The sequence below is a fragment of the Mobula hypostoma genome, chromosome 1 (assembly GCF_963921235.1).
Source record: "Mobula hypostoma chromosome 1, sMobHyp1.1, whole genome shotgun sequence".
NCBI lineage: Eukaryota > Metazoa > Chordata > Chondrichthyes > Myliobatiformes > Myliobatidae > Mobula > Mobula hypostoma.
Genome location: NC_086097.1, coordinates 20,024,592 through 20,037,538, shown reverse-complemented (window position 1 = coordinate 20,037,538; position 12,947 = coordinate 20,024,592). Strand labels below are relative to the sequence as shown.

At 41.5% G+C, this 12,947-nt stretch overlaps 1 protein-coding gene across 4 annotated transcripts in view; it reads left to right on the top strand.

The window, feature by feature from the left end:
- The window catches only part of lin52 (lin-52 DREAM MuvB core complex component), an 89,650-nt gene that overhangs the window by 9,417 nt on the left and 67,286 nt on the right, over positions 1-12,947 (top strand). For all 4 annotated transcript variants that reach the window (XM_063044240.1, XM_063044260.1, XM_063044250.1 and 1 more), the window contains exons 2-5: positions 778-852; positions 5,510-5,547; positions 6,936-7,002; positions 8,856-8,939. In XM_063044240.1, coding sequence (XP_062900310.1) covers positions 778-852; positions 5,510-5,547; positions 6,936-7,002; positions 8,856-8,939 — 264 coding nt within the window. The remainder of the gene's footprint in view (positions 1-777; positions 853-5,509; positions 5,548-6,935; positions 7,003-8,855; positions 8,940-12,947) is intronic.

Here is a 12,947-nt window from a genome sequence, read left to right as displayed (position 1 = left end):
GGAGGATCTCAGCAGCCCAGGCAACATCTATGGAAAAAAAGTAGTCGACGTTTCAGGCCGAAACCCTTTGGCAGAACTGATGCTGCCTGGCCTGCTGAGTTCCTCCAGCATTTTGTATGTGTTGCTTGGATTTCCAATATCTGCAGATTTTCTCATTTATGGTTTGATTACTACTCTGCGAAGTCTCTTCCAAGGATGCCTACCCTGAAGAAGTTTAAATCTTCCCTTTCGGAGTTCAGTGAAACTCTCTCTCACTGCTTTCCTGCTGTGATACTTGCTGCCCTCCAACTCTTTGACCATGTGTTTACCCAGACCCACTACTACAGCCATGTATCCTTTCTGGGAACATGTCTTTGCCGCCAGTTTATAGCACACAGTTTCCAGATTTGTTTTCAAGCTGCTCGATTTGGACCCTCCAAGGATCCCATGTACTTGCATTCAACTGACTGCTTCTCCCATGCGTTCTGTGTGCCACGGAGTCCTGCTGAAGGATTTCGGCCTGAAATATCGACTGTACTCTTTTCCATAAATGCCGCCTGGCCTGCTTGAGTTCCTCCAATGTTTTGTGTGTGTTGCTTGGATTTCCAGCATCTGCAGACTTTTTTCTTGTTAGTGGTCCCATATGCTAGATGTAACATTTTTGAATACATTAACTCTTCATTTAATTTCTCCAGGCCAAATTAATTATGCAAAATATGTTATTCCACTACTGTTCAGAAATTTAATGGCATTGGCCCATCAAGGTCTAACTCGTTATTTCTGCTTCTATGTTATCAGGTGCAGACTTGGAGCAGTCGTTGCTGAGTTTTGAGAAACTAGACCGAGCTTCACCAGATTTATGGCCAGAACAAAGTAAGACACTATTGCAATGATTCAAATAGGTATCAGACAGATCCAATAGTTGTGTTAAAATGGTTGTCTGGTATTGACATCTAAATGTAGAAGGTGATAGTACCTGCAGTGGACTATGAATGTCCCCCACATGGAATAATTATGGGAATTCATGCCACATAATTTAATGTCTAGGGAAGATTGAAGACTAAGGAAGACTCGCAGCAAGTCAATGGTATATCACAGAAGATCCTGAAGATTTGCTGTCTACCAGATTTGAGTGCTGTATATCAGCATATACCATAATTCAGTTACCATAATTGACTGAGCAGTGTCACCGCAACAACAACCTCTCACTCAATTTCCGCAAGACCAGAGAGCTGATTATAGACTTCAGGAGAAGGAAACAGAAGTCCATGAGCCAGTCCTCATTGGAGGGTCAGCAACTTTAAGTTCCAAAGTGTTATTATTTTGATGGACCTGTTCTGGCAGCACATGAGCAATTATGAAGAAAGCACAGCATCACTTCTACTTCCTTAGGAGTTTGTGGAGATTTGGCATGCCAGCTAAAACTTTGGAAGAAGTTCTATGGATGTGTAATGAATAGTATATTGACTGGCTGCATCACAGACTGGTATGGAAGCACCAATGCCTTTGAAAGGAAAATCCCACAAAAAGTAGTGGATACAGCCCAGTGCATCAGCCGCTGAGCCCATCTACAGAAATACCTCCTCAGCAAAACAGCATCCATCATCAGTGACCCCCAGCAACCAGGACATGCTCTCTTCTCATTGCTGCCATCAGGTAGAAGGTACAGAAGCCTCAGGACTTGCACCACAAGGTTCAGAAACAGATATTACCCCTCAACCATCAGGCTCTTGAACCAAAGGGGATAACTCCACTTGCCCCATTATTGAAATGTTCCCACAACCAATAGACTCACTTTCAAGGACTCTTCATCTCATGTTCTTGATATTTATTGTTTGTTTATTTATTGTTATTGTTTCTTCTTTTTGTATTTGCAGCATTTGTTGTCTTCTGTATTCTGGCTGGATGCCCTGGTTGGGCGGTCTTTCATTGATTCTGTTATAGTTATTATTTTATAGATTGTTGAGTAGACAAAAGAGTCTCAGGGTTGTATAAAAGTAGAAGTAAAGGCATCCGTTAGTCTTGCGAGACCATGGATCTGCACCTGGAAAGTCTTCACTCTCCAAGGCGCAGGCCTGGGCAAGGTTGTATGGAAGACCAGCAGTTGCCCATGCTGCAAGTCTCCCCTCTCCACGCCACTGATGTTGTCCAAGGGAAGGGCATTAGGACCCATACAGCTTGGCACCAGTGTTGTCGCAGAGCAATGTGTGATTAAGTGCCTTGCTCAAGGATACAACACGTTTCCTCGGCTGGGGCTCGAACTCATGACCTTCAGGTAGCTAGTCCAATGCCTTAACCACTTGGCCATGTGCCCACACTGGGTTGTACACGATGACATGTACTTTGATAATAAAATTTACTTTGGACTTTAAGGAGTTGCAGTAGCTGGAACTATGAAGCCAACAGTCAGTCTTGACAAGGATGTTCCTGGTAATGGTGTGTTTGAGATACAAGGAGAGACTGGATTAACAAGGAATTTTTTCCCTGGAGTATAGGAAGCTGATGGCCTTTGGAAAGGTTTATATAAGGGCAGCATGGTAGTGTAGCAGTTAGCATTACGCTGTAATAGTGCCAGCATTCGGGGTCAATTCCTGCTGCTGTCTGTAAAGAGTTTGTATGTTCTCCCTGTGACTGCATGGGTTTCCTTCTGTATTACAAACATGTATAGGGTAGGGTTAGTATGTTGTGGACATATTATGATGGCATCCATTGGTCTCGTGAGACCATGGATCTGCGCCTGGAAGGTCTCCAGGGCGCCGGCCTGGGCAAGGTTTTATGGAAGACTGGCAGTCGCCCATGCAGCAAGTCTCCCCTCTCCACGACACTGATGTCGTCCAAGGGAGGGGCAAGGGCCGATACAGCTTGGCACCAGTGTTGTTGCAGCAGTTGCCAGAACAAGGTTGAAGGCGACATCGGACTGCCTTAGGGACTCCAGCTCCGGATTTGTCCTCGGTATTTACTCCCGAAGCCTCTCCCTTGTGTGGGTATGGCCGCAAGGCAATGGAGGTTTGAAATCAGAGTTTTCCCTCTCTTAGATGGACTGCCTTCTCAGGCTGACGAGCTCCATCTACCCGAAATACTGTGTTGCTCCAGAATCATGGTGACACTTATGAGCTGTCCACAGAATATCCTCTTAGGACACAGTTCACTGTATGTGACAAATAAAAACACTCTTTAAAATCATGATGGGCACAGATAATGCGAATAACCAGTCTTTTTCCCGGGGTAGTGGAATCCAAAGCTAAAGGGCTTAGGTTTGAAGTGAGAGAAAAGATTTAAAAGGAATCTTATGAAAATTTTGTTTCAGAGTTTGGTACACATTGAAATGAGCTGCTAGAGGAAGTAGTAGAGATGGTATAATATTGACATTTTATAGCACTTTGAACAGGTATATGGGCCAGGAAAAGTTAAAGTAATATGGGCTAAATGGGACTAGCTTAAATTGCCAATTTGGTTACTGTTGATGATTAGGGCTGAAGAGCCTGTTTTCCTTGCTATGTAGCTCTGTAACTCCTAAGAGAAACTTCCTTAGAAGCCCAAAGAGGCCTTCAGAACAATGTGTCAGCCATGTTTTGTGAAGACTAAAGCAGACATCGGGCAGTAGTGTATGGAACAGCTGAATCTCTAGGGATTCTACCACTGCCACCACTGAGCTTGAAGTAAGAGGCTGCCACCACAGTCCTATACTCGGTGACCACTTGGAGAGGAAGAAATGAGTACCTCAGGGATGAATTTAATGCCCCTAATTGTATGCACAGCGCAGTTTGGAAACCTTGTATTCAATAAAAGTGGACTGAATTGTACAGGGCAGTTGCATTCTTCATAATCACCATGGAATTGCAAATAAATATATTCTACCGCAAGTGATATTCTTAATAGTACAAATTACTCAATGACTTATAAGTGCCATGCTCTAAGATTAGAATATGCAGACATATTTGACATTCTTTTATTTTATTTGAAGTATATGGGGGGGGTGGTAATCCGGCACACTCAGAACTTTGGTGCTGGATTGAGGGATTTTTGGGACCATTTAATGTTACTGCTTTTAATACTTTATACTTTATTGTCGCCAAACAATTGATACTAGAACATACAATCATCACAGCGATATTTGATTCTGTGCTTTCCACTCCCTGGATTACAAATATTAAATATTAAAAATAGTAAAAATTAAAAAATTAAATTATAAATCATAAATAGAAAATAGAAAAATGGAAAGTAAGGTAGTGCAAAAAAACTGAAGGGCAGGTGTGGATATTTGGAGAGTACGGCCCAGATCCGGGTCAGGATCCGTTCAGCAGTCTTATCACAGTTGGAAAGAAGCTGTTCCCAAATCTGGCTGTACGAGTTTTCAAGCTCCTGAGCCTTCTCCCGGAGGGAAGAGGGACGAAAAGTGTGTTGGCTGGGTGGGTCGTGTCCTTGATTATCCTGGCAGCACTGCTCCGACAGCACGCGGTGTAAAGTGAGTCCAAGGATAGAAGATTGGTTTGTGTGATGTGCTGCGCATGTTCACGATCTTCTGCAGCTTCTTTCGGTCTTGGACAGGACAACTTCCATACCAGGTTGTGATGCACCCTAGAAGAATGCTTTCTATGGTGCATGTATAAAAATTAGTGAGGGTTTTAGGGGACAGGCCAAATTTCTTTAGTTTTCTCAGGAAGCAAAGGCACTGGGTGGGCCTTCTTGACAGTGGACTCTGCTTGGTTGGACCAAGTCAGGTCATTTGTGATATTGACCCCGAGGAACTTAAAGCTTTTGACCTGTTCCACTTGCGGACCACCGATGTAAATTGGGTCTTGTGGTCTGCTACTCTTTCTGAAGTCAACAATCAATTCCTTCGTCTTGCTGACGTTGAGGGATAGGTTATTGTCTTCGCGCCATGCCAGCAGGTTCTTAATTTCCTCTCTGTATTCAAACTCATCATTACCCGAGATACGGCCTACAATTGTTGTGTCATCAGCAAACTTATATATTGAGTTTGATGGAAACTTGGCTACACAATCATGGGTGTACAGTGAGTACAGCAGGGGGCTGAGTACACAGCCTTGTGGGGCACCGGTGCTCAGAGTGATTGTAGAGGAGAGCTTGTCCCCTATTTTCACAGCCTGGATCCTGTCTGTGAGGAAGTTGAAGATCCAGCTGCAGATCTGAGTGCTAAGGCCAAGGTTCCAGAGCTTAGGAATCAGTTTATTTGGAATGATGGTATTAAAGGCAGAGCTGTAGTCAATGAAAAGGAGCCTTACATATGCGTCTTTATTCTCCAGGTGTTCTAAGGAGGAATGTAGGGCCAGAGAGATGGCATCCATACATATGAATACCCCATACATATTTTAAATTCACTTCTTTTAGACGTTGTGCAATATCATAATATGGTGACACTTGAAGGCTGCCCTAAGCACATCCTTGGATTTGTTGGCCATTGACGTAAGCAACGGATTTTATTGTATGTTTCGATGTTTCGCTGTACGTGAGACAAATAAAGCTAATCTCATTTTATTCTAATCGTGTATCTCATTATCTCTTTCAGTGCCAGGGGTAGCAGAATTTGCTGCATCTTTCAAAAGTGTAAGTGTCTTTGCGCAAATTGATGTTCTGATGAATATAGTGTGAGTATTGCTGATACATAGGGTTATACAAATACAGATTCTTAGTAAATAATTACATGTGAAGCTAGAATCCCTGTAAAAGCAGACTACTCTGCTTTCTTAAATTTATTTACATGAGGAACTTTGCCTCCTTAACTGTGGATAAATAGTATAATATTTAAGATCCTATTCCACAATCTGTCTTGATAAGTTCCAAAGTACCAGTTCCAATTTGAGTATATGATATTGTTGGAAACAAATGCTTTAAATAAAGCTTAATATTGGGAAAATAAAATGTATTTCCCCATGTATGTATATTTGAACCTTCATTGTAAATGATATACAGCTTCCATATTTGTTTCTCTTCATGATATAGTTGTAGATTGGCTCCTCTCCTCTTGAACCTTAACAACCCATGCTAATGCATTTCTTTACGATGGGTGAATAGGAGCTTCAATCCCAGAGATCTTTATGTTGTAGGAAAGAGATAATAAATTGAAGAAAATGAAGAAAGTCTTCACAGCAAAGTTGTTTGGACTGAAGAACTGGAATTATAAGGAGAGATTAGATAAATGGGACTGCTTTCCCTAGAGCAAAGGAGATAAAGGGTGCTTTATAAAATTGAGAGGTAGAAAATTTGTATCTTTTTTTTAAACCAGTATAGGGAAGTCCAAGGCTAGAGCCCATTGTTTTAAGATGAGAGAGGAAAGATTTAAAAGGGATTAGAGGGACTAGTTTTCTCCATGCAAAGGGTAGTGGGCGTATGGAATGAACTACCAGAGGCAATGGTAGAGGTAAGTGCAATCACAACGTTCATGTAAAAAAATCTCTTGGACAGATAATATGAATATGATGAAAAGGTCAGGGTGTCAGGGCCTGAGTGAGAAACGGGCTGGTTCAGCTTGCTTCTCTGTGATGTTTGCTTAGCTCTGCATTAAACTGAGAGTTGTGGATGAAGTTCTTTCATGAACTTCAGTTCTGAATGCTACTAGCTTGCTTTTATTGTTTGCACGATCTGTGTTTTTTCCCTCTCTGCACACTGGATGTTTGACTGTTTTTTTTTTGTAATGGGTTCTTTTGGGTTTCTTTGTTTTGTGGCTGCCTGTAAGGAGACAGATCACAAGGTTGTATAATGTATACATACTTTGAACTTTGTATTAGAGGGATATCGGCCAAACACAGGCAAGTGAGACATTTTAGTCATGTGGGTCTGTTTCCATATTTTGTAATTCTGAATCTAAGGTGAAAATACATTAGAAATTTGATGTGCCACTTCTTTTCCCCAAATCAAAAGTAAAACGTAACATGAAGTAAAGCTTGAATTGTAAGATCCAAATGAAGGCTAATTTGCATTTTTTTTTGTTGTAGCCCATTACCAGCTCTCCACCCAAATGGATGGCAGAACTTGAGAAAGATGATATTGACATGCTGAAAGGTATTTGTTCTGTTCAAATTGTGCAGTAATTATTTTCAAATAATCTAGAATAGTACAGAGCCAGAGCACATTAATGCATGGACTCAAAGTTGGGAGTATAAATGAAATAGAATGTGCATTTGTATAATACCTTTCACAATTTCATAAAATTCCAACATATTTTATAAGGCAGCCTATCAGTAAAGTTAAGGCAAAAAATCTTAAGTAATCACAAGGTGTATGGAAAGTGTAGAAGGAATACAAGATTAGGAAACAAAGTGCAGAAAGGAACATATTGAAAGTTGTTAGTGGGTTTTGTACATGAGATAGAGAAGAAAATACTGGTCAGCAATATAATTATTTAATCCCACGTGTGGGCTCTGCCATTTAGAGGAATCATTGTCACTTAATATATTAGTTTCATCCATTAATCTTTGTACATTTCATATTTCATGTCTTCATACATTTGATAAACAAAAATTTGTCACATATAGATTTGAAGTTAAAGTTCAACATAAAACTGCTATCTACATTAACTATTGCCTCTTTTCTCATTATTACCATCAGAGAGGAGGCAGAGAAGCCCAATGAGACACAATGTTTTAGGAACCGCTTCTTCCCCTCTACCATCAGATTTCTGAATGGACAATGAACCCATGTACACTACCTTGCTATTTTTCTCTTTTTTGGTCTTTTTGCAGTACTTATTTAATATTTTATATACACTTATTCTAATTTATATTTTTTATGTTTGTACTGTAATGTTGCTGCAAAACAACAAATTTCATGTCATATGTCAGTGATAATAAACCTGATTCTGATTTTGGAATTTGCTGCAGCTGCAAAGAAAGTCCCAAATCTTAATTGCCCTTTGTAAGTTGAAATATTTCCTAAATCCTGTCTTCCAAGATTACCAAATCTTTAATGACCCACAATGCACCTTACCACCCTTTATCTAATCATAATTGCCAAAACATTTTGTTGATTTAAATATCCCTTGTCAGTGTCTTCATGTACAAAATTATTACTTCCTTATATGTTGCTTAACAATATTTTGTGATTATATCACTCCTAATTTCTAGGGTACATGCCTATTTTCATTTTATTCTTTTAATTTCATAATTTTTGGCAAGTGCTCTTTTCCCTTAGTGATGTAGTTTTCAAGGAGCCGTTTGTATAGTTTCTGTCTGTACATGAGAGATCAGTTGAAAGAAGTAGCAACCAAAATATCCACGTGAAAAGAGTAGAATGGTCCTTTTAAAAATGAATGCAATGTTCATGGGCTGTTATGGTAATAAAGGATCTGGTCTTAATTTTCCTGTGCTCACAGATGAAAATTCTGGCATGCAGCATTTTCAGACTCCTGAATTTTCTAAACCTTTCCTTTAATAAATGTTTTCTTACTATTAACTGTTTATCCACTGTGAAATCCTTTGGACTGTTATGCACTGGGGACTCCTATGGAGTATTTAAATTTTGAATAGGATTTCACTGAAATATTTTGTGTTTTTTTTTATTGTGATAAGCACAGCTCTTGATGCACTGATGCAGGGTTTTGACCTGAAATTATTCTTCCCCCTCTCAAATGCTTCTCAATTTGCAGATTGTCCTGAAATTGCAATAGTTTTAAATTGAGTCCTGATGATGGGTCTTGGCCCAAAACATTGAAACTTTATGCTGCCTGACCTGCTGAATTCCCCTAGCATTTTGTGTCTGCTACTCTGGATTTCCAGCATCTGCCGAATCAATTGTGTTTAAAATAAAATTGTCACGTTAAGTTGTGGACTTGGTCTTAGCATATTGAACAAGTTTAATTGTAACATCTTGTTATGCTCTAGTTATGGTATCTTAGTGAATTGTGGTTTCTATCACAGAGTTGGGAAGCCTTACAACTGCAAACTTAATGGAGAAAGTACGAGGGCTCCAGAATCTTGCATATCAGCTTGGACTAGATGAATGTAGGTATCTGATTTTTGTTCTGAGTTTTACATGTTATTATAATACTGCAATGTTATGTAACAATTTATTCACTAGTTTCTGGTCACTAAGAAATTCGATCGGAGGCTTAAAAGTAGGTGATCAATTACAGATTACTTGCTGTTGCTGCCCTAAGCCATTGTTGATGGTAGCAGCATCTTCTTTGGTTATTAAACCTAATCTGTTTGTTATATTTTTACAGCTTTGGGCTGAACAGTTGAGATGAGTCTTGGTTCCATTTTAGAGTAAAGACAATTAATCCAATGTAGTGTAAAACAATGTACAGGTTACTGCATGTTCCATTCTTAGTCATAGAGCACTGGAACAGGCCACCCACCCCATCTAGTCCATGACAGTCTGATCTTTTACCAAGTTCCATCATGGTTGTATCTGGACCATAGCCCTCCATGATCTAGTCAGGTGGAAGAAGGCAGCATACATGAGGTTTAGGAAGCAAGGATCAGATGGGTCTATTGAGGAATATGGGGAAGCAAGAAAGGAGCTTAAGAAGGAGCTGAGAAGAGCAAGAAGGGGGCATGAGAAGGCCTTGGTGAGTAGGGTAAAGGAAAACCCCAAGGCATTCTTCAATTATGTGAAGAAAAAAAGGATGACAGGAGTGAAGGTAGGACCAATTAGAGGTAAAGGTGGGAAGATGTGCCTGGAGGCTGTGGAAGTGAGCGAGGTCCTCAATGAATACTTCTCTTCGGTATACACCAATGAGAGGGAACTTGATGATGATGAGGACAATATGAGTGAGGTTGATGTTCTGGAGCATGTTGATATTAAGGGAGAGGAGGTGTTGGAGTTGTTAAAATACATTAGGACAGATAAGTCCCCGGGGCTTGACGGAATATTCCCCAGGCTGCTCCACGAGGCGAGAGAAGAGATTGCTGAGCCTCTGGCTAGGATCTTTATGTCCTCGTTGTCCATGGGAATGGTACTGGAGGATTGGAGGGAGGTGAATGTTGTCCCCTTGTTCAAAAAAGGTAGTAGGGATAGTCCGGGTAATTATAGACCAGTGAGCCTTACGTCTGTGGTGGGAAAGCTGTTGGAAAAGATTCTTAGAGATAGGATCTATAGGCATTTAGAGAATCATGGTCTGATCAGGGACAGCCAGCATGGCTTTGTGAAAGGCAGATGGTGTCTAACAAGCCTGATGGGGTTCTTTGAGGAGGTGACCAGACATATAGATGAGGGTAGTGCAGTGGATGTGATCTATATGGATTTTGGTAAGGCATTTGACAAGGTTCCACACGGTAGGCTTATTCAGAAAGTTAGAAGGTATGGGATCCAGGGAAGTTTGGCCAGGTGGATTCAGAATTGGCTTGCCTGCAGAAGGCAGAGGGTGGTGGTGGAGGGAGTACATTCAGATTGGAGGATTGTGACTAGTGGTGTCCCACAAGGATCTGTTCTGGGACCTCTACTTTTCGTGATTTTTATTAACGACCTGGATGTGGGGGTAGAAGGGTGGGTTGGCAAGTTTGCGGACGACGCAAAGGTTGGTGGTGTTGTAGATAGTGTAGAGGATTGTCAAAGATTGCAGAGAGACATTGATAGGATGCAGAAGTGGGCTGAGAAGTGGCAGATGGAGTTCAACCCAGAGAAGTGTGAGGTGGTACACTTTGGAAGGACAAACTCCAAGGCAGAGTACAAAGTAAATGGCAGGATACTTGGTAGTGTGGAGGAGCAGAGGGATCTGGGGGTACATGTCCACAGATCCCTGAAAGTTGCCTAACAGGTGAATAGGGTAGTTAAGAAAGCTTATGGGGTGTTAGCTTTCATAAGTCGAGGGATAGAGTTTAAGAGTTGCGATGTAATGTTGCAGCTCTATAAAACCCTGGTTAGGCCACACTTGGAGTACTGTGTCCAGTTCTGGTCACCTCACTATAGGAAGGATGTGGTAGCATTGGAAAAGGGTACAGAGGAGATTTACCAGGATGCTGCCTGGTTTAGAAAGTATGCATTATGATCAGAGATTAAGGGAGCTAGGGCTTCACTCTTTGGAGAGAAGGAGGATGAGAGGAGACATGATAGAGGTGTACAAGATAGTAAGAGGAATAGATAGAGTAGATAGCCAGCACCTCTTCCCCAGGACACCACTGCTCAATACAAGAGGACATGGCTTTAAGGTAAGGGATGGGAAGTTCAAGGGGGATATTAGAGGAAGGTATTTTACTCAGAGTGGTTGGTGCGTGGAATGCACTGCCTGAGTCAGTGGTGGAGGCAGATACACTAGTGAAGTTTAAGAGACTACTAGACAGGTATATGGAGGAATTTAAGGTGGGGGCTTATATGGGAGGCAGGGTTTGAGGGTCGGCACAACATTGTGGGCCGAAGGGCCTGTACTGTGCTGTACTATTCTATGTTCTATGTTCTATGTTCTATACCTTTCTCATCCATGTGCTGTCCAAACTTCTCTTGGATGTTACCATCAAACTTGCATCTGCCACTTCTGGTAGCTCATTCCATATGTCCTCTGAATGAAGAAGCTCCCTCTCATATCTTCCTTAAGTATTTCACCTTTCACCTTAGACATCCAGCTCTAGTGTTGCCCAACCTGAGGAGAAAAAGCCTGCAAGAATTCACTCTGCCTATATCCCTCAATTTTGTGTACCTCTTATAATGTCACCCTTCACTCTCCAACATTCCAGTGACACTGGTGTTCCTTGGAGATCAGTGTTGGGACCACTACTTTTCACATTGTTTATCAATGATTTGGCTTTGTGGCCAAGTTTGCAGATGTTACGAAGATAGGTGGAGGGGTAGGTAGTGCTGAGGAAGCAAAGCAATTGCAACAGGACTAAGACAAATCGGAAGCATGGGCAAAAAAGTGGCAGATGGAATACAGTGTTGGGAAATGTGCGATAATGCATTTTGGTAAATGGAACAATAGTGCAACTATTATCTAAATGGGGAGGAGGTTCAAACATCAGCGTTGCAGAGGGACTTGGGAGTCCTGTATAAGAGTCCCAGAAGGTTAATTTACAGGTTGATTCTGTAGCAAAGAAAGCAAATGCAATGTTGGCCTTCATTTCAAGCGGTCTAGAATACAAGAGCAGGGATGTGATGCTGAGACTTTATAAGGCACTGGTGAGGCCTCACCTTGAGTATTGTGAACAGTTTTGGGCTCCTCATCTAGGAAAAAATGTGCTGGCAGTGGAGAGGGTTCAGAGGAAGTTCACAAGGATGATCCTGGGAGTGAAAGTCATAGTCATACTTTATTAATCCCTGGGGAAATTGGTTTTCATTACTGTTACAGTAAGGGGTTATCGTATAAGGAATGTTTGATGGTTCTTGGTCTGTACTCGTTGGAACTTACGAGGCTGAGGGGGGATCTCATTGAAACTTTTTGAATGTTGAAAGTTCTTGATAGAATAGATGTGGAAAGGATGTTTCCCATGGTGGGTGAGCCGAGGACTAGAGGACATAGCCTCAGGATAGAGGGGCGTCCATTTAAAACAGATGCAAAGAAATTTCTTTAGCCAGGGTGTGGTGAATTTGTGAAATTTATTACCACAGGCAGCCGTGGAGGCCAGGTTGTTGGGTGTATAATTTCGTCGGCCTATAATTTCTTGGCTTATGTTTAAAGCCTTTTTTTAAACGATAGAACAACATTAACTATACTCTAGTCCTCCAGGATCTCACCTGTGACTAAGGACATTTTAAAGATCTATCCCAGGTTCCTTGAAGTCCTTTTCTGCTGCATGCCTCAGAGCTCTAACATTCACTGTAAGGCTTACTCTTGTTTGCCTTCCCGAAGTGCAACATCTCACACTGGTCTGCACTAAATTTCATTTGCCATTTTTCAGCCTGTATTCCCAGTTGGTCCAGAGATCTCTTCGCAAGCTGTGATGGCCTTCCTTGCTGTCTGCTACAGCACACCCCACCTTCCCCCCCCCCCCCAACCCCTCAGTTTCATGCAAGATGTGAGAGGACACTTCACCAAGCCCTGGTGATTTACGCACAATCAAGAAAAAATCTGCAGATGC